A 26750-nucleotide genomic window follows, 5' to 3' on the forward strand; every position below is an offset into this window, starting at 1 on the left:
TCAGGAAGGAAGGAAGGAAGGAAGGAAGGAAGGAAGGAAGGAAGGAAGGAAGGAAAGAATATCTAAAAACCAAATAAAACTTTAAACTTGAGGAAAACAATGTTCTTCAAATGCCAGAGAAAAGGACAACTGTGATTATAATCATTTTGCTCATACAATGGCAGATGCAGGAGTAGTATTCACTGAGGCCATCTTTCTGAGAACTTTCACCTTGAAAACAAATCAGTTTACACTTACATATTCCTGGGTGAAGTCTATGAGGTTTTGCAAATCAATGTCATCCCTGTATGCTCTGATGTTGTTGTTTATAAAGAAATACAGCTGGTCTTTGATCCAGTCTTTGAAAACGAATGCCAGAACTCCGGCAGTGAGCTCCAGGAAGAAAATAATTCCGAGGAACACAGAAAACTAAGACAAAAGAAACATAACACAGAGAACAGTTAGAAGGGCTATTTTGATCATATATAGTTCAATGGTTCCTCTCTAAAAAGACCTGTAATTACATCCAATTGTGATACATCTCCAAAGCAGATAATCTTCCGTTTCTTAAGATTCATTAATCGAATATTACACTCCAAGAAAGAAAGAATTTTTAAAAATTAAAAATCATTTCATAATCACATTTTAGGGTCTCTAGTGTTCCATTTGGAAATTAACCAACAAAGCCCATAAGCAAACACAGATAATAGGAATTTCTCATTAGACCCACTTTAAGGCCTAATGAATTTCTCATGATTAATGTACTGTTAGACTCTTGAACAATGACCTGCCCGTACCTTTAGTAAGCTTTTGTAACTTGAAAGATAGATTATTCCAATATTTTAAGATCGCCTGTCATTTGTTACTGTGGCCTTGATTCTGCATGTAATATATTCCTTTTATAGATTCAGACACACCATTGTAATTCCCCTTTGCACTTGCTGTATGGGGTAAAATAACAGATGTGTTCATCTTAGATGAAGAGGTCAAAGAGGAAGTGGTGGGGGAGGCAGTAACTGTGACATGAAAATAATTTACCATCATAAAAAAAACAAAACCCCTGGGTTGACAGCTTTCTCAGGGATGTTAGCTGCAGTCATCTTCCTCTGGGAAGCCCAAGCCTAGGAAACATCTTAAATAACAACAAAACGCAGCCAAATGGAGACTTCTGCCTAATGTAAACAACGGTTTTAAAAGGAGGGCTCGAGACCATAAGGCAATGCGGTCATTGCCTGTAACTGCAGAAATTTCCCTTCCATCTAGAAGACTCAGAAGAGTCTCAGTTAGTCATATCAACTTCCTATTCACGCCCACAGTTCTTTCCACCTCCTGCCCTCCCGCCCCCATTCTTACCCTTTCCAAACTCTGTTGCTAAAACAGATGATGAGAAACGGGTCATGAAGGACCAGAGCGTACACTGCAGGCAAGCTCTTCTGCTGAAGATGGCAGAGAAGGTGGCACTGGGGCCACGCCTGCCAGGTAGGGGACCTGATCGGGTTAAAGAACAGGGAGTGGCTGAGGAGGCAGAGGGGGCTCCTATATTCACCAAGCAGACATGGGGCAGCCAGTTGAAAGAGAGATATATTGGAGAGGGGCGCAAAGAAAGTGACACAGCTACTCATTAAAAAAAAAAAAAAAAAACCAGAAAAAAAGTTTATTCATTCAGCAAACATCTACTGAATGATTCGCAATGGGTCCGGCCCTGTGGTAGGTAAGTTTTGCAGAAGCAAAAATGACCCTGCCTCCAAAGACCTCACAGCTTATGTGATCGAGGGAAGGGAAGAGAGGGCAGTGGGTGGGGCTAATACACATTAGAAGTCAGTGAATCTGACAGTGTGTGTCTAGGGTTCCAGGGCCACTCTTCAAGGGTGGACAGGGGAGAAGAGGTGGAAGGAGGAAAGAAGTATCGGTAAAGTCTTGGACCCCCAAGGTTTAGACCCCAATTCTAGACACTCCAGATCAGCCCTTCAGGTTTCCATAGAGTTTCTGGTTGTTTGTCCTTGATGGGTTCACTAGAAATAGAATTTAGGTAGTTCTTAATTATCATCAGTGGTACCAGTAATTTAGTTAGTTATTTTGAATCAGAGTCTCACTCTGTCACCCAGAGTGCAGTGGCACAATCACAGCTTGATTTGCTGGGCTCAGGTGATCCTTCCACCTCAGCCTCCCAAATAGCTGGAACTACAGGCACCCGCCACCATGCCCAGCTAATTTTTTTATTTATTGTAGAGATGAGGTCTTGCCATGTTGCCCAGGCCTGTCTCGAACCCCTGGACTCAAGCAATCCTCTCGCCTCGGCCTTCTAAAGTGCTGGGATTACAGGCATGAGCCACTGCCAATAATTTCAAGTTAAGTTTTCCTCAATCTAGAAAAAAAGGACACGACACTTGTACTGGATGCCTACCACACTGTACCAACCACTCCCTACCCTTCATTAAGCACAACCCCAAACATGCAAATGTCAGTTCTCACATCATAGAAATGATAACACTGTAGTCAACACGCTAGAGCACACACAGAAGTCACCAAGACAGAAGTCAGGGAACGATTTTAAGCAGATTTTTGGTTTTACCTCCATAAAGGTTAGGTAAGTTCATTTTCCATTCCCTGGCACATTTTCTCATCATAGTACATAATATACATTATCAAACATTGAGTCCAAATTCAATTCACATAAAATATTTGGCAGAAACCTACATGCCCCGGGCCCTGTTGAGGTACCTTCCCCTATTTCCAAAGGTACAGAGACTGACTCACAGGTGCCATCCCAGTGTCACTATCAACCACGAAGCTCCGTTTCTATTTCACAGTATCCTAGGTGCCTGGATTTTCTTTCCCTCAGCATCTCTCCTAGTTTTATGGCATCAGATCTTTGAGGCTATTTGGAGTCATGTTGACATTTACTTACTACTTATCTCATACCTCCTGTTCAAAGCTTATTCCAGATCAATTTTTATTGTTTGTATTAAATGGAGGGAGAGGTCACTCAGATATTCTCCAAGACTTAAAAAACAAAAACAAGAAACAACACCATGTTCTTCATTTCCAACATAGAATTTTATAAATTAAGGTGCTGATTTGGAGACATGTATATATGTCTGCTTGTTCAGTTAATACTGGAATCTTCAATTATAAAAAATAATAACAATATTCAAGGACTACCATTGCATAGGAAATAAATCATATTAAAGGGAATCCCACATTTGGGGATATGAAGGCTTAAACTGGTAGTGGGAACATAGGGATATGACCTAGGGCCCAATCAGGTAACAGCAGTGCTGGGTGCAGTAAGCTCAGCATTGAGATGCTTCATGCCAAGAAGACTGGCAGGCTGACTAGTCACAATCAGGGACAGAGCTCTCCCAGGAGCTCCAGAGGTCTTTGACTAGGTGAAGAATGAAGCGTGTATGTGTGAGAGTGTGTGTGTGTGTGTGTGTGTGTGTGTGTGTGTCTGTGTGTAGAAAAGGAGAGGTCTGCAGTGAGCTATGAAAGGCAGCAGTGCACTCTAGCCTAGGTGACAGAAGAAGACCTCGTCTCTTTAAAAAAGTAAATAAAAATAAAAAAGAAAAGAAAAGGAAGGATCTGAAAGCTAAGGCAGACAGAGTCTTAGGAAACTGGCCATGATTACTGTATGGATGCAAAACAGAGATCCAGAGGCTCATTAAATCATACAGAAGATCAGTCCTCCCTGGCTTTCCTTGTTAGCATGAGTCACATGGACTTTTAGGTTAAACAGCCTCCAAGACCTTCTCTGAGTCAGAGCTGTCCAAATTTGAAATGGGATGCCCAGGGTGAATTCCTTCTTCTTAGGGATGGATGTTCAAGGAAAGATGTCAGAGAGTAGCAGAGTGCTGGGAACCTCATGGTTCTTACACACCTCATGGCTCTTGTACTCGTTCAAGGACGTGCTCTTGTTTCCAATGGAAACGTCCTGGATGAGTGGTATCCACGAAGGTTGGGGATGAGTTTAGTAACAGGTAATATCGCACTAAAACTGTTCTCTAGAAATCTCTACCATCCTCTCTCACCACACAAAGGTGGATCCTTTTGACCCTTTCTCTGTTCTTGAAAAGGGAAGTGGACATTTTGTATACAGGGCTACAATTCAGACACTCACAGGAAAGCTAAGCTCCACACTGACAGGCACATTCGGCTATGCTCATGAAAACAATCAATCTACCTACCTACCTATCTATCTGAGTTGCAGTCTCAATCTGTTGCCGGAGCTGGAGTGCAGTGGCATGATCACAGTTCACTGCAGCCTCAACCTTTTGGGCTCAGGTGATCCTCCCACCTCAGCCTCCCAAGTTGCTGGGACTACAGGTGTACTCCACCATGCCCAACTAATTTTTTGGTTTATTGTAGAGATGCTGTCTTGCAATGTTGTCCAGGCTGATCTCAAACTCCTGGATTCAATCAATCCCCTCACCTTGGCTTCCTAAAGTGTTGGGATTACAGGCATGAGCTACTGTAACTGGCCACTAAACCTGTTTAAGATACAGCTATGTAAGTCTGTTCTGTTCTCCTTTGAGAGAAGTCCCCAAAGCAAAGGCTTTCACCTTTCATTTGCTACTTTTACTTTTAATACTGATATACCCCCTGGTGAAATCCCTCCTTTGCAAACATTCTTGATAACAGTGATCACACCAAACACCCTATAAAAGATCTAAAAAGTTAGTCATACACAGAAAAGTCTGTACTGGCTGAGTACAAAGGAGACTTACCTTTTACTGTTTCTCCATATTTACCAAAACCTACTACTTAAAGGATTCATTCGGTACAGGCCTCAGTCATTGTGCTTAATGCCTGCTTTCTCTAAGTCAATCACCTGCATGGTTCTCTACTTACCGTGTACATAAAAGGGGGAAATCACTTAAAAGAAGGAAAATATATATACCTACCTTAGTCTTGAGGGCATCTGAGGGATTGGAATGCAAATTTGTGATAATTTATGTATAAAACCTCCATGGATGGCATGGGTGGGGGATGTACTTATATTATGAAGGTGGCATGACAGGGGTTGGGTGCAGGATCTAGAGAGTTCTCCCATAACAAAATCATGACCTGGATCCCCAGTTTTTGCCACTGCTTTTGGTACAGCTCACCATCTTGCCCATAGACAGGGTGTGCTCCTGGTGGAAGACAGAAGCTTGACTCTCAATCTGAGAGCAGAGAGAGGGATACTTACAAACTTGAGGAGGAAAGTGTTTTCCCGCAGTGCTCCAATGCACCCTGCAAATCCCAAAATGAACATCACTCCTCCCACCACAAGGAAGAGCCAAACTGGGTCGAAGCCGCCGAGATCGGTGATGGAAGAGATGTTGGACAAAACTCCCTAGGAGTGGAAAGAACACACAACAAGGCACCAGGATGGGGGTCAGTTATCCAACGTGTAAGGATGATTGTACTTGTCTTTCACCCCCCCAAAGAAAAACTTCAGAGGACATCTGATGATCAGGGATGACTCATATTCAAGAAATACCTCCACACACACACACGCACGCACAAAAAACGCTGCTTTCTTTCCAAGGTCTAAATGTGTTCATATCTTTGTAAAAACTATACATCGGGAAAAAATGGCCCCAAGAAACTATCATCAGATCCTGTATGGAGAAGATGTGGATGTTACCTTGGCTTTCAATGTCCTTAGTATGGTCTTGAGTAAAAAACAGGTATATAAAAAATACACCCTTTGACATCCAGAAAGAGGGGGTCATCTTTAAGCCCCTGGCCATGTAGATTTTAGATAATGACTACTTCAAAGCACTTGCCATTTCTCAGGAAATAGGGCTTGAGCTGTAAGCTGAAAACAACACAACAGCCAGTCTCAGTCACACGTACCTACAAGTTTCATGGAAAAATGGCATCTCAGGATCCACTCCTGAGCTTCCTGGGAGACGCCCCTAGGCTCAGCACCTCAGTCCCCACTTGTCTGTGCTGATGACTGCTCTCCATCTAGTTGTCAGCGTATCCTACTGCTTTAAGAGTTGGGATTTAAATGATTTAAAAATCAAAGATGACCCCCCTCATGCTGAACTCTTATTTTTCTGCCCCAAGGCTACTAAAGGAATCCAGATTAATTTCATTTATCCACAAACAATGCCACTTATTTTATTTACTGAAATCCTTTCTCCCCTACGAGTGGGATGATACCACATCAAATACTACCCAGAATGAATACTAGAAAGTATAAAATTATTTGGAAACTGTGGATGTATGTGAGTCTTAAATACCCAATATCACCAATATTTTATTTTCTTACCTTACTAAATTTGTCTTGAACTCTCAAACCAGAACACCCTCAGAGTATCATGGTATCAATTGCTATAAAGTCTTAATATTAAACAGCTTGTTTCAAAGCATTCCCTACAACCTGGGAGAACAGGCAGCATTCATCAAATTTTACACTTGAGGAAAATGGAACTCTAAACAGTTTGGTGAGTGGCTGAAGGTGATACAACTATTGATTTTTTGGAACCAGAACAGACTGTCTATTTTAGTACACTCTCCCTGCCACGCAGGGACCATGTACTTGCTTCCCCGTCAGCACTAATCACCATCTGAGTTTAGGAGTTTTAACTTTTACTTCATTTCAAGGTTGTAGGAAGATTTTGGAGAGGAGCATTTTGTTTGCTAGGTTTTTCTGATTATTTCTTTAGGAGGACATCAACGTAAGAACTTTAATAGGGTATTAATAACAGAACACACATGAAGGAATAGTTAAAGGACTCTTAAAAAGCAAAACTTAACTCTAATTTAAAAGGTCAAGGATTTAAATAAACTCACAGATGAAAGGTTGAAAGGTTATTAAAGCAGTTAGGAATGAGGGTGTACTCACTAACTTCTGAAGTATCATCACAGAAGGCAACCACACCCTTCATAAGACTGCACAGACCAATGGTTTGATCCAATGTTGTGTTTCTAAGGTTTCCAAGCTCTGAACTATGAATACTCATTCCAGGGGGAAAAAGGTTTGAAGGAAAACACAGAAATACTGAAACGAATTCCCCATCTATACAAACGATGCTGAGAAAAAACTTGCCGGAGAAATCAAAAGAAACTCAAGCAGAAGTGGTGGAGGCCACAGCTGGAAGGAAACCAGCCTACGTGGTCCCCTGCCCCCAGAATGCCCTTAACCCACAGCTTATAACACTTGAAATCTTCATGTTTTAGACCTCTTCAACCAAGGAAAAAGAAACAGGACTTTAGAGGTAGCTGAAAACATTCTTAACATTTAAAAAGTTAATTTAATTATGGGGAAAGAAGTAGACCCAGTTTTCTTGGTACCAGAAAGAAGAGGTAGGTAGAATTGATAGACTGATGTCAGTTCCATTATAAAGAGGCATTTCTTATACTACCAGGTCTCTTCAATGAAACTAAGAGGCTGCCCTAAGAAATATGAGCTTCACCAGTCCAGGGCATGGATGCTGTGGACCTTTGTCAACAATGCTCTATGAAGGATTCTCAAACCGGATAGGAGATTGGGACTTAATGACCTTTTGGCTCCTTCCAACTTGAAGACTATTCTATGATTTCACCCATTTTTTAATGGGCTTTTTATTTGTGACTCACAAACAAGTCTGTGCAAAGATCAGATTGTTCCCAAACACTCTTCTATGATCCATGGTTATACACAAAGAGCTCAGTGGATAACAAAGACAATTATCTGGGCAACTCAGCAAAGCAAGCAATAAGCAAACAAACATATACCTGGGCCTGAAATATCAAGATAAGTTCTCCCCAAAAGACAAAAAATGTATGATCCCAACTGTCAGGAGGTTCCTGGATCATCTACACTCTCTGGATTTAATTAGAAGGATGAGAATTGACTTCTCAGACAAACTCATTTTCATACTTATTCTGCCTGGCCTGCAGAGGCAGTTTTAATTGAGAGGCCTTCAACTGTTTCCACGGCAACAACAGTCATTTGGGGGCTTAGCTAGACTGCAGATTCTACTCATTTGATCCTAAATTCCAGCAAAGATGGAACTGGAGACAGATAATACTGAGAGCTAGGGGAAACTAGTATTCTGCAAGGTGTAGGGAAGACTACCAAGAACTTTATTTTTAATAAATTCCAAATGTACCCAGGCAATTTTCCATTGAAAAGTAACTCAAACATTTTTTGGTTTTTGTTTTTTCTGGGTAGAAAGAACACATCCTTTATTTTATTTATCTTAAATTATTTTATTTTTTAAAACTGACAGATAAGATTGTATGTTTGCCATGGATAACATGATGTTTTAAATTTTATATATAATACATTGTGGAATGACTAAATCTAGCTAATTAACATGTGCATTATCTCCATCCTTATCATTTGTTTTTAACTTTATTTTATCCTAAAGATATGGGGTACAAGTCAGGATTGAGTTCATAAGTAATGGATGTGCAGATAAAGGTCGGGCCTCTAACTGGTTCTCACTTAGTTCTCTGGGTTTAGGAGCAGATACCCTTTGTGTTGTCACATACTCGCCCCCCTTCCTCCCTCTATGTCCCACAACTGCCGATCTCTCTCTTGTGCTATTGTGATTAATTCGTTATCATTTTTGTGGTGAGAACACTTTACATCCATCCTCAGCACTTTTTAAAGACTATATTACTAACTAGAATCACTCATGCAAATCTTGAAACACAAGAAGTGAACGTGGAAGTCAATGTCCAAAGACCAGTTTTTCTCCCTTTGGGATTATGCTTACTCACCTAGATGGAGAAGGACAAAAAGGATGTACTCTTCCATCTGTGTAGAGTTTCCAGATACTCCCTGCAGAGCAGCAGTTGTACTGCTTCTGACTCCACAGAGAGATTAAAGAGCAGCTGAACCTAATCTTGGCAACAATGATTCCGGTTTACAAAAATGCTGGGGAGCTGACTGTTCAGCCTTCTGCTGTCCTAAAGAAGGATTCTCTCACCGGACTTTTTAATTTCGTTAAGATCAATTTGACAAATGAAGAAGAAGCGCTAGGACATGCCTGCTGACAGATCATTATAATTAAAGCTGGCAGTTGACAAGAAGCTGGAAGGAAAAACAAAAATCTAAGATCACAGTTAAGCCCGCCAAGTGATTTAAAATAGGCCCTCAGATTCGCAGTAAATCCTCAGGAATGCACAAGAACAAGACCAGCACACACCTAGTCTTCTGGGAACCTGCAGGGACCACCTTCTTCTTCTGGGAACGGCACTTCATCCTCCTCTTTGTAAGGTTTCCTTCTCCTGCCAGTCCACTCCATGACCCTCTCAGAGCTGCTACACACACACACAATTCCACTGCTCCAGTGAGAGCAGAGACGCCTGGATTTGCTCCTGGGGTTACCAGGATTTAGAACAGGCCTCTCTATCTGGTGGCTAAAACTCTAAAATGCCACACTCTGGAGCCTTGAGAAGTGTGTCATGTTTTTGACCATGCAGAGAAAGTCATTCTGCAGTGAGAAATAGAACATCAGCACTCAGGAAGAAACAAGCAAGAGTTGAGAGAGAAAAATTCAGTCTGCGGTCGAAATGCCTGATTCTTAGAGCCTGCCTGAGTTCTGTGTCACTCTAAGAGGCTTAGCGTATACCCCTGGATTGCTTCTGCTAGTTCTTTCTGGGTCTTCGTTTGCATCTGAGGAGTCCTGCACAACATAACAGCTTTGAATAAACTGTGCTTCAGTACTCCATGCATGTGTACACACACACACACACACACACACACACACACACACACACACACATACGTGGCCAAAGCAAAAGTTCACATTGCATGCTGGGAAAACAAATGTGTTGTGGGGACAGGAAGCAGACAAGTGGTAGAGGGTTGGGCTGAATTTTAAATGGTCACTTAAAAAAATCAACAAAAATGAAAAAGAAAAGGAAAAAAAGTCACTTTACCAAAATGGCTAATATTTCAAGTCATCATAGCAATTAAACCAGTGTAAAATCTCCATTCATGTTAACTTACTATCAATTCATCATCATTTCATCCAGAAATGAGCCATTCTGGATGGAACTTTTAGGTGCATTGTCTATGTTACTGACAAGTAATATGTAACAAGGTTTAAGCTCCAATCCTCCATGTAAACTTGAATGTTTGGCCTTTGAGTTTAAATACCAACTTTTAAAAACTCAAACTCATCTGGAAAAAATAAACACCAAATGTTATTTAGCGACTCTCCTCTGTACCAGAACTGCTGCTTATGCCAGAAGTGCACACACAGAGCTTGGCACTTGTATTCCATAGTAAATTCTTATCCTTCTGCCACCAAATCCTACAGGCAAAGCCCAGGGGTTGAAGATGTCAAGGGTACTAGACTTTGCAGATAGTGTCAGAAAATATCATCCTGTGATGCTGAATCTCATTGGGCTGAGGATAAATGAGTAAGAAGCACAGTAATTAGCCATATGTACTTATTTCCTTTAACCATTTGTTTTAGTTGACATGAAAAGTGAGATTCTGAACAACCAGCAGAAAGAGTCAGAATAAGAGAAAGTTGGAGACCAAGACTGTAGGTGAAGAGAAAAAAAAGAGTATCAATTCAAAAGAGTATCGATTCAGAATATTGTCCAGGAGGAATTCCTATATATACATATTTTCTTATTACATAAGAACTGATATGAATGAATATATTCATGAGAATTCTTTAAATTCAAATTATATGCTCCTATGCCAATATTCTTCTGAGGATACTCAGTCTTCTCCTCTCTTGCCTCTGAAGCCTACAGCTGTTGTTGCAGGAGCAGCAGCGGCAAAAACAAATTGACCATCACATAGAATGCTGCTATAAAGACAAAATGAACACCAGTCAATTAAAAAAGCTGAAAGAAACAAATATATTTAACAAATTGGCCATTCTGCAAATTAGCTTTTGGGCATAACATTTTGGAGTTATGCCCATAACTCACTCTGGGAATAACAAATTGGAGTCTTTAAGACATGATCCTGCAGTGAATTTCCATTATTCACTAGGTATTAGCATCTCCCAGAACTTAGCAAAGAGAACAGGATGTGTCTAAAAAAAAAAAAAGAGACATATTGGTGGTATGTGTCTGAGGCCATATCATTAGAAGAGTTTAGAGAGTTAACAAGCAAAAATGTATCCACATGCATCCACCATGGTACAAGGGAAACTCTGATATTCCACCCACTTAGAAAAACCTGCTCTAGAATAGGACCAAGAGAGCATTCTAGAGTCAACTTCCTCCTGCTCAAACCATTCTGTACAGTACTCAAGCCAAGAAGCTCACCTACAACTTCTCCTGGGACCCTAAACACAGAAAGTAGGGAAGCCTGGACAAGGGCTAGATGTGGGGCAGGCAGACAGACAAGACACTACAGTACAGTACAGTGCAGCTTGTCTTGAATCCCAGTTTTACTACTTACTACATATGTGATCTTAGGCAAGTTCTCTCATCTGTGTAAGCCTCAATTTCTGTATCTCTGAAATGGTACCCTATATCATAAGATTATTATGAAGATGATAGAAATAATCCAAGTAAATCCAAATATGATGTTAAGAGCCTGACACAGAATAATTCAATAAATATGTAATACCACCATTATCATCACTATTATTATTATTATTTTGAGTTGGGGTCTCACTCTGTCACCCAAGCTGGAGTGCTATGGCATGATCTCAGCTCACCATGCCTGGCTAATTTTTTTGTTTTTATTTTTTGCAGAGATGAGGTCTTGCTATGTTGCCTACACTGGTCTCGAACTCCTGGGCTCAAGGAATCCTCCCGCCTTGGCCTCCCAAAGTGCTGGGATTCAGACATGAGCCACCGTACCTGGCCTCATCAGAAAGACTAAATGCTATTATATGAGGGGGACTCCCCCCCCAATGAATTATCTTTTGGAGGGCAGGCCTCTTGTAGTACACTCAGAATTTATTCACTCCAGGTCAATCTGTCAACCAAAGTTTTAATCTGGAAGTTTTGACAACATTGCATCACAATTTGCATTGCAAACGTCCCAGGTTGTGGCAAATAGGTAACTGGTTCTCCCACCATGACAATAAATACACTTGCCCACACCACACTGATTGTTCAGCAGTTTTTGACCGAAAATGGCATGACCCCTGTGCCCTACCCTCCCTATTCACCCAATCTCACTTTGAGTGACCTTTTTTTGTTTCTGCAGATGAAAAAAGTCCTCAAAGGCAATGTTTTGCCAATGTGGAAGAGGTGAAACAAAAAAAAGCACTAAAAGGCATCCAAATTGATGAGTTCAAAAACTGTTTTGAGCAGTGGAAAAGCATCTCAATAGGTGTATTGCATCAAACAGAGAGTAAAGATGACTGAAGTTTGAACATGTAAGAATAAATACATGATTTTGTATAAATACATCCTGGGTTGTTTGGGGGTCCCCCTTGTAGAAGCACCTAGGAGGAACACCTCACCCAACTGCATTGGAGATGAATCTACTTTGCTCTGGGAACTTGCCCTTTCTCTCTAAGGAAAGCCCTAGCCACACCCCATGCTAATGCAGGTGACAGTCACAGATCTGCTAACCAGATCTTTTAGGGGGAACTGGAAATAATCAAAGACACACAGAGAGGAGGCAGAAGGGGGAAGTCATGAGAAAGCAAAAGCCAGGAGGCAGAAGTCATGAGTGGGCAGAAGCAGAAAGGGCAGAGAAGCGGTACTGCAGAGAGAAGGCTGTCATCATAGTAAGCACATAGGAGCGACCAGCAGCAGGGATGCCATGATAGTGGTGCACGAGGCCAGGAGCAAAGATACTGGGACACCGAATGGTAATAGGTCACCACTCCTGAGTGACCTTCCTGCAGCCTCACCACGTTCTATCTGTGCAATCTAGCTGTTGGGTGGTTTGATGAACATAGTATGCCACAGGAAAAATGCGAACCATCAGCGAACCTTCCCTCCATCTCCATCTCCCCATCAGCACCTCATTCACTCAGACATCTCTGGAATGTAAGTGGCTTCTCCCCCATGCTTCTGCAATAAAGGAATATACTTAGAGGCACTGTTTCTTCTTAAAAGAGGTTTCTATGTACAGGCAGAAACAAAAAGGCAAACAAAGCTCCAGCAGGGTTCCAGACCAATAAACTTCAGGGGTGTCTGTGGATTTTTTTCACCACCAGCACAGAGCAGCCTGTGTGTGCCACCTGGCAAGCTTTAGTTTCTTTCCTCAACCCACACAGAGAAGAAATACAAAAATAGCATTAATAAAACCTGAGGTTTGGGACGCTTCTGCTTTTGCATATACAAGCACATTCCTTCCAATTGCTGGATGAGAAATAGAGACAGGCACATGAAATGTGTGCCCAAAGCCAGGTCAGAGGGACCCCTCTGAGATTTATGACACTGGGTCCTGATCTACCCACCCTTCCACAAACCAGGCCATATCAGGATGGAACTGAGCAGCTTTCCCAGAATAAAAGGGAGAAGAGCATTTCCCTATAGAGAAAAGATGACAGGATAGGACATTTCAAAGTAAATGCAGCTACTCAGAGAGGGGTGGTCCTGGAGCATCAGAGATGTGAAGTGCCCACGGGAAGACCAAGTAGGGACCACTAGGCCACAGAGAAACCTGCCCCTATAAAAACTCCTCAGTGGCGCTCAGGCACTCTGCAAAACCTAAAACATCCATTTATCTAAGGAACTACTACAGAAGCTACAGAGAGAACTGGGAAGGAGAAGAAAGCTTGTCAGAATCTAAACAGTCCAGGGAGACATAAGAGAGCAAGAGTAGCTTAGCTCATGCCTGGCAAAGGGACACAAGCATAAAGGAAGACCAGCTGCTTCAAAGGCCCGTGGGTCCTTCCCATTTTTTCTTGTCAAAGAGGGTCATCAGTGAGACTCAAGTAATCCTTTTTTGCAGATAAGAAATGTTCATGACCTGCCTTTGAGGAGAGGAGGAGGAGGAGGGGCAGTCATCTTTTAGATCTCTGTAAAATCCCACAATCAAGCAGTTATTGGGGAGGCCAGCTGCTCCAATTTCCATCAGCTGGTACCACTCACAGGCAGGAAAACCAGCGTTCCTACATGCACTGGTGTGAGTGACTGCCGCATCAACACGGAAATAGCCACATGCAAAAGTGCCACCTATAGCCCTTCCCCAGATATGTTCTTTTGTACATGCAGAACATGGGAGACATACCTAGAAACATTCCAGGCCGAGTCTGAAAGATATTAAGCTGAAAGATTTAATAGGGGATTTATTATGGACTGAATGTTTATGTCTCTTCAAATTCACATGTTGATACCCGAAGCCCTAACGTGATGGTATTTGGTGATGGGGTCTTTGGAAGGTGATTAGACTTGGATGAGGTCATGAGGGTAGAACCCTCATGATGGGATTAGTGATTTTTATCAGAAAAGAAACAGGCCAGGGGTGGCTCACACCTGTAAACTCAGCACTTTGGGAGACCAAGGTGGAAGGATTGGTTGAGTCCAGGAGTTTGCAACAGGCTAGGCAACATAGTAAGACCTCATCGCTAAAAAAAAAAGAAAAGAAAAAAAAATTAACCAGGCATAGTGGCACGTGCCTGTGCCTGTAATCCCAGCTACTCTATAGGCTGAGGTAGAAGGATCAGTGAGCAATGATCACGCCATTACACTCCAGCCTGGGTGACAAAGGAGATTCAGACTAAAAAAAAAAAAAAAAAAAAAAGAAGAGGCTGGGTGTGATGACCTAGCACTTTGAGAGGCCGAGGCAAGATTGTTTGAGCCTAGGAGTTCAAGACTTGCCTAGGCAACACAGCGAGAACTTGTCTACACATACACACACACACACACACACACAAAATTAGCCAGACATGGTGATGAGAGCCTGTAGTTGCAGCTACTCCAGAGGCTGAAGCAGAAGGATTGCCTGAGCCTGGGAGTTTGAGGCTGCAGTGAGCCATTGATTGCCACTGTAGTCCAGCCTGGGCAACACAGGAGACCTAGACAGAAAGAAAGACAAGGAAGGGAAGGAAGAAAAGGAAGAGAAGGAAGGGAAGAAGGGAAGAAGGAAGGAAGGAGAGACCAGCACCCACCCTCTCTCACTCTGCCATGTGAGGCCACAGCAAAATGTCTGCAGACGAGGAAGAGAGCCTTCATCAGGAACTGAATCTGCTAGTGCCTTAATCTTGGACTTCCCAGGCTCCAGACCATGAGAAATAAATGCCTGTTGTTTAAGTCACCCAGTCTATCATATGTTTGTTACAGCAGCCCAAGCTGACTAAGACAGGCTCTGATCATGGTGCCCCAAAACTAAAGCAAAAAAAAGTAAAGTCTAGCCTCGTGGCAAGTGATCATCTATTCTGGGACCTCAGAGATACACAATTTGTTCATTTGCTAAGCAGATACTTTCATGGGGCTCTTCCTAGGAGATGCCAGGTATTGTGTTAGTCATGGGAATCAAGTAAAAGATGCAGCGACATCCTCGGGGTTGAGTCTAGAGGGGAGAGAGGTAAGTACAGATTGTGCTGGGCAGAGGAACTAGCCATGGGTGTTATGGGAGTGCACAGAGGGAGAGACAGACGGTCACATCAGCAAGTGTGGAAACAAAGTGACAGGACCTGGCCCAGTGAGATGGTCACATGTGAGTGTGACAGGTAGTGGGAAAAGACAAAGAGGCCGGCAGGGTGAGGCTGGGTCTGTATTTGAAGGTATTTTGAGAGAGGAAGGCCCAGGCCATATCTGCACTTAGAAAGCCTGCACAGGCAGCGGTAGGTGCTATGGAAGCAGCTGCCAGGCTCCGTGGTGATTCAGGTGACATCTGCCAAAAACCTGAACAAAAGCAGCAACATAAGAGCCACACTACTGGACTCTGACTCAGTAGGCTGGGTACTGAGCCACCTGGATTATGTCACCCTCACAAGACACTGGCCAGGAAGGCATTCTTATCCATGTTATTAAACAGACCAGAGACAGAGTAACTTGCCCAGGGCACCCAGGTCCTGGAGTGGCAGAGCAGAGATTTGAGCCCAGACTGCCAGACCTCAGAGTGGTGTTTTCACCACACATTAGGCTCTACTGCTTGAAGACAGCAGGTAGCAGTGGGCAAGAGAAGACTTACTTCCAACATAACGTCCCATATGTGTTTCTAAAATTAAAAAAAAAAAAAACCAGCCGGGCTCGGTGGCTCAGCCTGTAATCCCGCGCCTTTGGGAGGCTGAGGTGAGTGGATTGCCTGAGCCCGCGGGTTCAAGACCCATCTGGGCAGCAAGACCTCATCTTTACAATAAATCAAAAAATTAGCTGGGTGTGGTAGCGCGTGCCTGTAGTTCCAGCTACTTGGAAGGCTGAGGCGGAAGGATCACCGGAGCCCAGCAGGTCGAGGCTGCGGTGGCCGGGAGCGGCCACTGCACTCCAGTCTGGGCGACAGAGTGAGACTCCAGCTTAAAAAAAAAAAAAACCCACTATGATGTTAGAATACTCTTGAATACTCTTGCCACAGATTTCACTGATCACCGTCTGAAAACTAAAGTGATTAAGAGACAAGCTCTCGCTGTCCACACATCAACACCGCCCATGGTGGCAAATAACTTCTTTCTCTTGCACACCTCAATGAAATCAGGCCTGCAGAAAGTGGGAGGGCTGAGAGAGAAGTGAGATTTTTCTGGGGAAAATGGTAGCTTTGCTGTGTGACACCACTTCAGGTTTGGGGACAGCTTCCTTCTTACCCTAAACCTTGTGAGGACTTCCAAGGAGAGCTTTGAAGTGGTTTCCTGCAGTTGACAGACACAGTCATGAGGGCCTGACTCTGCCTGGGAAGGAGACTATCAGCTGTGGGATGCCTCCTGCCTTGGAAATCTAGAGAAAGAAGGGCCAGCTGGCTGCCCTGGTGTCAGAGGAAGGTGAGGGCAGGCAAAGGCTGTTCTGAGGGAGGACCGACCTTGCTCCCAGATGAGTATATCCAGGAGGAAATATGAGGGCAGCATAGAAAGGGCAATATGGAGTATCCTGGACCTTATTAGACAGGGCTTCCTACAGAAGTAAAAGGGAACTTAGAGCTCAGGGGTGCATGCGTGCTAGGTGAGGAAGGTGACCAAGTCTGAGCAGGGGTGCCAGGCGGTCACCCAGAATCAAAGTATCTATCCAACTCAAGGAAACCACTAGGCACAGGGGACTCAGTGGGGAAGCTTCAAAAAAACTAAGACACCATCCCCTTTAACTTCTGCCAGGCCCAGAGAGCAAAGCCCATCCCTGCTTCTGCCCAGGCAGGAAGTGGGCAGGAGCAGCTGGTGAGTGCAGTAGAGGCCAGCAGGAGGAAGCAAAGGGCGAAGGCCCACATGCCCTTCCCCACCTCAGGGCCAAGGCATATGGGACCCAGGTATGGGATAACATTTAATGTGAAGTTGGCTTTGGGGTTTTATTATCCAGCCCAGTATGATAATGAGGCCTAGATTTGTGCCTCAAAGTGAGAGGACGACTGTGATATACAAGAGTGAACAACAAAGTCATTGACTTTTTGCCCCACCTAAATTCTCATCCTTGAGAAACTCCTCTGTATGGGATATACACTGAGAAAAATTACAATTGTTTCAACATATTTCATGCATTTGTTGAGCATGCGGATGACAGTATGTCAGGTCATGTGGTGATTTTCCAGGAACTGACTAAGCGCTATTTGAATTCCAACCTGTGGATACCACGGAGAACTTGGAGAGATTACTGGGACCACTGAGGAAGAGAGATGCAGATGAACTTACTATATTTCAATCAAAATGAAATCTTCACGAAAGTATTTTTAGCATCTCAAAAACGTCTCCTTACAGTAATTCCAAAGCCGAGGCAACCATTTTTCTGTTCAAGTCATCTGGGTAACCACTTCCTCCCTCTGGCTGTGGAAACTTGATTTCTATAGCTATGAAATGCCTGAGTCACTGAATCTTCCTGTCTCTCATTGTCCTTCCTGGGGAGATAGGAGAATTCTTTCCAAATGAGTTTTTTGTATGATTGTGACAGAAGCAACTTGAGAGTTCTTTTTTTTTTTTTTTTTTTTTTTTTGAGTTGGAGTCTCACTCTGTCGCCCAGACTGGAGTGCAGTGGCATGCCCAGCCACCACAGCCTTGACCTGCTGAGCTCCGGTGATCCTTCCGCCTCAGCCTTCCAAGTAGCTGGAACTACAGGCACGCGCTACCACACCCGGCTAATTTTTTGATTTATTGTAAAGATGAGATCTCACCAAGTTGTCCAGGCGGGTCTCAAACCCGCGGGCTCAGGCAATCCACTCACCTCAGCCTCCCTAGGCACGGGATTACAGGCTGAGCCACCGAGCCCAGCTAACTTGAGAGTTCTGAGAGGAGACTTCCATTACAGGCAGTGGGCAGGAAAAAGTATCTTCATCATCCACAGCAAAGCCAAGGAGAAAAGTAAGATGGAAGCTAGAGTGCCACTGACTCCTGATTCTCCCTACTGGCGTCAGCACCAAGCACCATCTCTTTCCTTCCAGCCACTTTTGAGAGAACCCAGCCCAGTGAGTACAATGGAAGATGATGGAGGACTGGCCAGAGGACTGGGAGGGAAAGGGCCAGACTTCCAGATTAACATCTCTGCACCTCAGTTTCCCCACCTCTGAAATAGAATGTCCTCCTCTTAAAGTTTAACCTGAGGAGATCCAGAGGTTAGGGAAGGGAAAGTGAAACTCCTTTCTAGAAAGTTATTTTGTAGCATTTCACAACATATGAAGCTCTTTTGCATACAAGGGGAAATCTCCCAAAAAACAGTTATCTTTTGGAGGGTGGTCCCCTTGTAGTACAGGCTTCCCCTGCTAGACAAGTGTTCTAAGAACCCACTGGCATCAGTGTACCAGCTAGCGTTGTTGTGAGAGGCTGTGTTTGGATTCAGTGAATTTTTTTTGGAGATTCTTTGAATGCATTTGCCCATTTCATGATGAATGATTTATGAGCACACCTGCCAACACCGCGTGCTCAGTGTTCAGCAGTTTTTGACCAAAAATGGTATGACCTCCATGTCCCACCCTCCCTATTTACCTGATCTTGTCCAAAGTGACTTTTTTTAGTTTTCCTGGATGAAAAAAGTCCTCAAAGGGAAACATTTTGCTGATGTGGAAGAGGTGAAGCAAAAAACAACAGAAGTACTAAAAGACATCAAAATTGATGAGTCCAAAAACTGTTTTGAGAGTGGAAAAAGTGTCTCGATAAGTGTATTGCATCAAACGGTGAGAACTTGGAAGGCTACTGAAGATTAAATGTGTAAGAATAAACACGATTTTTTTTGGAGGTACAAGGCTATTTTTATTTATTTTTACATTGTTTTAACTTTTAATTTTTTTATTTTAAAGATGAGGGGTATAATTCAGGGTTAGGTATACAAATGTTCATTATGCAGGTACCCTTGTTGATTCCCACTACTGTCAATCCCACCTCCCTGCCCCCCAGGAACCCCCCTAGTTTCCTGCTACTGCCAATCCTTTTCTTATAGTATTATGATAGCTGTTCAAGGTCTGCCTATGAGTGGGAACCTGTGCTACACAGTTCGTTGTTCTTGTGAAAGATCATTCAGTATTAAAGACTCTAAGTCCATCCACGTTGTTGTGAAGTTCATGATTTTGTTCTTGTTTATGGCTGCACAATATTCCATCATGTATAGGCACCACATTTTTTTTTATCCAGTCCTTTTTTGATGGGCAGCACAGTTGGTTCCATGTTCTTGCTATTGTGAACAATGCTGCAATAAGCATGCGTGTGCAGGTACCTTTTTCATAGAGTGACTGGAGCTCCTCCGGGTATATTCCTAGTAGGGGGATTGTGGGGTTGTATGGAAGGTTGATTTTTATATCTTTTAGGAATCGCCACGATGTTTTCCACAGAGGCTATACTAGTTTACACTCTCCCCAACAGTGTAGAAGTGTTCCCTTTTTGCCTGATCCTTTCTAGCATGTTATTTTTTTGAGATATTGATGATAGCCATCCTGACTGGAGTTAGGTGGTATCTCAGTGTGGTTTTAATTTGCATTTCTTTGACGACTAGTGAGGCTGAGTATTTTTTCATGTAGCTGTTGGCTGCTCGTATGCCTTCTTTTGAGAAGTGTCTATTCATATTTTTGCCCACTTTGTAATGGGGCTGTTTGTTTTTTTCTTTTCGGCACATTTGAGTTCCTTAATACATAATTTGTTATAAATAAATTCTGGGTTTTTGTGGGTTCCCCCTCATTTTCTCACTCACTCAGCCACAAATGGTTTCTAGGCATCTGCTGTTTAAGGAGGCGCTGTGTTGGAAGCATAGCATAAAGGGACAAAGATGACAGGCTCCTGTCCTCACTGAGTTTCCAGGCCAGACAAGCCAGGCCTGGCTCTCCTCTCTGCCCAGTGGGCTACACACTGTTGTTACAGGTGGCTGGGGGAGAATGGAATCTCAGACTCATGCAAGGATCAGCAAAGGGCATTTTTTCCTTCTCTGAAAACCTGAGTGCCCCCCTCCCCCCAACTCTGTTGGTGACACACTCACCTGCAATTGTGACAGGTGACAGATCACTCTCCCTCTGGCTCCCACTTAAGAACTAAGTAATAAGCACCAGAGTTGAGCAAAATGGAAAAGGAATGGTACCCCTAACTTTTCCAAGAAACGAGATAATCATATATAGAGTCCTACCTTTTGTGAGAAGTAGATGGTTATTTTCTTTTCTGATAACCAGAATGTATGAATTTGCTGTTTCTAACACTGTACCACCCTCAAATCAAACATCAGAAACCACATGTAAATTTGCCTCCTTTTATTCTAAGAATTATTAATATAGTATATTTACCAGAGACCTGAGGCAAACTACTAAATCCTGTAACTTCATGATACAGGCACAAAATAACTGAGATTTCAAAGAATATTTTCATTGTTCATTTATTCTTTTAAGGGCAATATTTCTTAAATACCTACTATGTGCCAGCTAACGTTCTAGTTTCTAGAGTGTAGTAGTAAACAAAAAGTTCCTGCCCTCACAGAACTTTCTAGTTGGTAGAGGTAGCAATAAACTTATTAGCACATAAGTGATAAGTCCTGTGAGAAGGCAAAACATAAAGAAGAGGAAGAAAGAGCTGGGTCAACAGTGACATTTGAGCAGAAACCAGGAAGTAAAAGAAAGCATCAATGGTTTTCTCAGGGGAGCATTCCATGAAGGGGAAGAGCAAGTGCAAAGGCCCCAGGGTAGTTCAAGAGGAACAGTGAGATGCTGAGTGGGTTCACAGATGCTGTGAAGAAGCTGAGGTCACAGAGGCAATAAGCACCATATAAAGCTTTCAGTTTGAAGCTAAGCTCAATGGAGGGTTAAAAGCAGAGGAGTAACAGGATCTGTCCCACATTTTAGAGGGATCACTCCAGCTGCTACACAGAGATAGGCCTCTAGGGTGAGGTTCAGGGGGCGAGAGCAGAGACAGGGAAATAATTGAAAGGCTTGTGCATACATGCAGGTGAGATGTGGTAGCTGCTTAGACCACCAGAGGGGTGTTGAGAAGAAACCAGAGTCTCAATATAGTTTCAGAGTAGAGCTGCCAGTATTTGCTGATGGACCCCACGTGGTATGAGAAGGAAGGAGAGCAGGGTGTCAGGGACTGGGCAGGTGGAAGGGTGGAGCTCCCCTTTACTGAAATTGGGAAGAGCAGGTTTGGGCAAGGGCGGGGGAAACCAGGAAGATTGTTTTGGATGCATTAAGTTTCAGAAGCCCATTGGCATTGGAGTGTAGACACTGAATAAGCTGTTGGCTATGTGGGTCTGGAATTCAGATAAGGTCAGGACCAAAGATATTAATCTGGAAGTCATCAGTGACAGACGGTGTATAAAGCCCCAAGGCTAGGTGAAATCTCTTAAGATGAGTGAAGACAGAGAAGAGGTCTTAGGACTGAGCCTCAAGCACTCCAAAACTTAGAGGTCAGGGAAATGGGGTGGAACTAGCAAGGGCACATGAGAAGGGACCACCCGTGAGGTAGAAAACCAGGAGTGGGTGGTACCTTGGAGGCCAGGTGAGGACGTGTTTGTAGAAGACAGGAGTGACACACCATGCCTTAGACCTTGCTTTATGGATAAGCATTCCTGAGTGCCTGGATGAGATGATACTATGCTTCAGGATGCAGCATGGGTTCAGAGAGAAAGTGTGAGGTTCAATTAAGTCCCTAGTCTGGTTCATCAGATAAAGAGTGAAGGATCTAGTCTGTCTGCAAAGACAAGATGCAGGAGGATAGTCTGATGAAGTGACAAGTAGATGGATTAGAAACTGCTAGACTGATGACACCCAAGGGCACACATAAGTGAATGAGTGTCAACTCCAAAGGAAATCTCTAGTGACATGTCACTGGGCTCCGTCCTTGGCCTGCTCAATCAAGTATCACTAAATTTTATCAGTGATAACAAAACTTGACTGCAATGAGAACAACCTAGGAGCCTTGTTAAATTAAAGCATCCCAGTATCCACCCCAGATTTACCAGATCAGAATTTCCCCATGTGGCATGGAGGCAGGACAGTCTAATTTAGAGGAAGGAATCAAGGGAAGAGGCTGATCAAAATGTACAGCTGAAACAAGCTGAGTGCAAGGGGGAACATGCTGGATGCCAGGTTCAGGCTCCGGAGCAGGTAGAGAGGTGAGCTGAAATAACCCTGTGTAAATGTGGAATCTTGCATTTTACTCTGAAAATCAGCCAGCCGTGAGGTGAATGGGGTAAACTAGCTGGGTATGTGACCAACTTGGGCCAGTCAGTGAGCTGCAGCCACAGGGATCAGCAATGAATCTCAGCTGGGCGTGGTGGCTCACACCTGTAATCCCAGCACTTTGGGAGGCAAAGGCAAGAGGACTGCTTGAGCCTAGGGGTTCAAGACCCCTCGGCAACATAGCAAGGTCTCATCTGACAATAAATTAAAAATTAGCTGGGTGTGGTGGTGGGTACCTGTAGTTCCAGCTATTCAGAAGGCTGAGGTGGAAGGATCACCAGAGCCCAGCAGGACAAGGCTGTGGTAACTGTGATCGTGCCACTGCACTCCAGGGCATGGGCAACAGAGGGAGACTCTGACTCAAAAAACAAAAACAAAACTGGATTTCAGCTTTACAAACACCAGATAAGGAGAGAAGGGACACAATTCAGCCATATTCTCAACAGCCACTAAACCTTCCACTCTGTGGCACAGAGGACATACTAGAGGGATGCCAGAGGAGCACCACCAAGATGGTAAGGGGACTCCAGCCCGCATCCTGGGAGGACCACCCAAAGAGAAGCAGATGTTTAGCTTGGAAGCCCAGAAGAACAAGGCATCCACCCTCCAGTGAAAAACCTCCAGGGCTCACATATGAAAGGTCTTATTCTGTGAGATCCAACAGGGTAGATCCCGAACCAGTGAGTAAAAACTAGTGGGACATGATTCTAATTTGGTGGAAGGAAGGTCTTCCCAACAATAAGGGCAACTGAGTGCTTTGCTGAGAATTTTAAAACACATATACAATCCTAACTAGCATTTATTGCAATGTATTATTCTATGTATACACACACACACACACACACACACACACACACACACACACACACACACACAAACACAGGGGTTGCCAAAAATATATACACATTTGTTCAAAAGATGGCATTAATCAGATGAATGCTAGCATCACACACATGACAGCAGAATTGGCCAGTGCAACCATCTACAAAGTGTGACCTGTATTCATCTTTCGTTACTGGTATATATTGAACATTACAATTTTAATACAATTTTTTAAATGTGCATACATTATTTATTCTTGGCACCCTCTGTATATAGCAGGGGGTGCCAAAAAAGTGTATACACATTTTAAGCAATGTTATCTATGTATTACTTTTAGTTCGCCATAATCAGAAGTATCTGGACATGGATGGTAACCACTTTGAGCACCTTTTGTAACTGAAGACAAGTCAAACGTGACTTGTATTTATCTTTTGCTATCAGTATATATCGGGTATTACAATTTTAATAGTTTTTTCCTTCTTAAAATGTGCATACATTTTTGGCACCCTTTGTATAGGCACTTATGTATATATGTTATATATCTGTGCATACCCTCCTAACCATGGGTAAACTCCATGAGGACCAAAACCAGGTCTCTTCATTTCACATCCCTAGAGTCCAGCACAAGCCCTGTCACATACTATGTGCTCAATAAATGTTATCTGAATATGAGTTGACCATGACTGGAGGTTGCCAAGGGTGTTGTAGAGGTGATTTATGCTACATAATTCCAAACAGCAAATCCGATGATCTCTGAACAACTGCACATAAACTAGCTTCCCCTGGAGACACATCCATCCTTTACATCTTTACAATTGATTTGGAACTTAGATAAAATGAATTAATTCAGATTATTTTGTCTAATGTTGAACTGGAATATTAGCGCCAGGATTAAAACTCAGACTGATACTAAGTATGAGGGGTCATCATTTTTGCTTCCAATACTTCTGTGCTCCACATAATTTGAACGTGTCATCTATTAAGAAAATCTGATCTTTCCAGAGGAAATCTGATCCTTTCAGCTGTGAGCCAGCTCAGGAATTTACCCTTCAAGCCTCCCTTAAAGCACACCTGGGTCTGGGGGATTTACTGATTCTGGGCTGGGGTCATCAGTTCAGCAGATGCATACCTGCTCACCACCCTCCACCGGCTGGAGTTCACTTGGAAAGTCATCCTGTCAGAGGCCTGGCCCAACTCAGAAGTTAACCCCAAGGTCTTCGACAGAGCAGCCTCTGCAGTTACCAAGATCATGCATATCACATCTTCCTCAAGAGGCCTCAAAACAAATCAGTTCTCTGGTTCACAGAGTGAAGCCTGAAACTCACCTAAAATTGGAGGTAACTTTCAAAGCCACTTTTCTGTCCCTGTCCCCAAGTAGGACTTGACATGCTATAGTCATGTGTCCAGGGGAGGGAGCCATGTCTCCAGTGAGCTGCTGCTTCATAGCAGGCACTGTGCTGAGGACCATCTCATTTAATCCTCCCAATAATCCCATGAGGTAAGATGAGTATCTCCATTGCACAATCAAGGAAAGGGCATCTCAGAGAAGTTAACTCAATTACCCAACATGATACAGCTGAGATGGTAAACAGAAGAACTAGCATTTTTTGTTTGTTTGTTTGTTTGTTTTGAGTTGGAGTCTCATTCTGTCACCCATGCTGGAGTGCAGTGGCACACTCACGGTCACTACAGCCTCTACTTGCAGGGCTCAGGAGATCCTTCTACCTCAGCCTTCCAAGTAGCTGGAACTGCATGCCTGGCTAATTTTTTTATTTACTGTAGAAATGAGGTCTTGCCAAGTTGCCCAGGTTATCCTTGAACCACTGGGCTCAGGCAATCCTCTCGCCTCCATCTCCCAAAGTGCTGGTGTGAGCCATCATGATAGACAACTAGAGATCTTAAAATAAAAGTCAGATCAGAACATCCTTGTATCAAAATGCCCCAGTGGCCTCCTCTCATGCCTAAAACACACCTAAACTTCTGCAGGACTCTGTCCGAACCAAACTCTGCCTCCCTCTCTTGCCCTGCCTCCTCTTGTCCTAGCTCTCACTCTTCCAGTCCTACTGGGTTCTTGCTGTTCCCTGGAATCACCAAGTCCCTGCCTCAGGGACACTGCACTTGTTATTCCCTCTTCCCAGAATGCTCTTCCTCCAGTACTCTGTAGATCCCTTTTACTTCATCCAGGGCTCTGCTCCAATGCCACATCCTTAGTAAGGCCGTTCCCAACTACTCCATCCAAAAGAGACTCCTTTTCCCATCACTCTTTTCTTTTTCTTTTTTTTAGTTGGAGTCTCACTGTGTCTCCCAGGCTGGAGTGTAGTGACACAATCACGGCTACTGTCGCCTCAACCTTCTGGGCTCAGGCAATCTTACCACAGCTTTCCAAGTAGCTTTCCATGTGTGCCACCATGCCCAGCTAATTTTTTTTTCTTTTATTGTTGAGATGAGGTCTCACCAAGTTGCCCAGGCTGGTCTCGAACCCCTGGGTCAGGAATCCTTCACCTTTGCCTCCCAAAATGCTGGGATTACAAGAGTGAGTCATGGCACCTGGCCTTCTCCCACCACTCTCTAAATAGCCTTTATCCTATACTTGATACTTCTTACCAGTGCTTACTAGTGCCTGGATACACATCCATAGCCTGTGAACTGCTTCTTATTAGTGACCCACTAGAAGGCAAATGAGCAGGGACTCTGCAGTCCTCACTGCTAACACACCTGGACCCAGACATGTGCCCAGCGCTCAGTCAACTGGTCTAGGCCTGGCTAACCCCTCCTCTGCCCACTGCTGCCTCTACCTGATCCTGCTCATGGAGTAGCTGGGTGACCTTGGCCAGATAACTTCAGATCTCAAGAGACATTTTCTATTTCACAATAGTGGCCCTGACAAAAAGGGAACCATTTCATCCCTCCCTAAAGACCGTGTCATACCCTTGCTGTGATATTTGTGTGACACTGCCAGCTTTAGAAGTTTGTAAGTTTATCAGAGAAGAGACATTTGAGGCAACTGATGAAACAAAGATAATTATAGTTCATAAAGAGAAAAATTTTTAAAAACCTCAAAATGACCAACTGCTGTTTATTGCTAGAACAGATAATTAGTTCACTTAATGTCTTCCAGCATTTTTTCCAAAGGAGATAGAAATGGACTCTTATAAAAAGCTGTGTTATCTGGCACTGAACCAACCAGAAGGTACCCACAGGGGTAACTTCTGAGAGTTCACAAATCTCCAGACTTACAATGGGATTGAGGCAGAAGTTAGTCAGAATCCAAGAGAAGACCAGTACTCAATGCAAAAGTTTCTGGAGATAAAATGAACCCTGTTGTGCGAATTTAGTTTGACCTCGCATATAACTACTGCCCTGC

At 43.4% G+C, this 26750-nt stretch overlaps 1 protein-coding gene across 1 annotated transcript in view; it reads right to left on the bottom strand.

Moving 5' to 3' along the window:
* Positions 1-26750, bottom strand: part of TSPAN5 (tetraspanin 5) — a 58372-nt gene that overhangs the window by 11500 nt on the left and 20122 nt on the right. Inside the window, exons 4-5 of the mRNA XM_008067000.2 lie at positions 5168-5314; positions 238-408 (exon numbers count right to left, since the gene is read on the bottom strand). Coding sequence (XP_008065191.1) covers positions 238-408; positions 5168-5233 — 237 coding nt within the window. The 5' untranslated portion in view covers positions 5234-5314. The remainder of the gene's footprint in view (positions 1-237; positions 409-5167; positions 5315-26750) is intronic.

Source organism: Carlito syrichta, unplaced genomic scaffold, assembly GCF_000164805.1.
Source record: "Carlito syrichta isolate Samal-C Ts95f unplaced genomic scaffold, Tarsius_syrichta-2.0.1 Scaffold309239, whole genome shotgun sequence".
In the NCBI taxonomy this organism is placed as follows: Eukaryota; Metazoa; Chordata; class Mammalia; order Primates; family Tarsiidae; genus Carlito; species Carlito syrichta.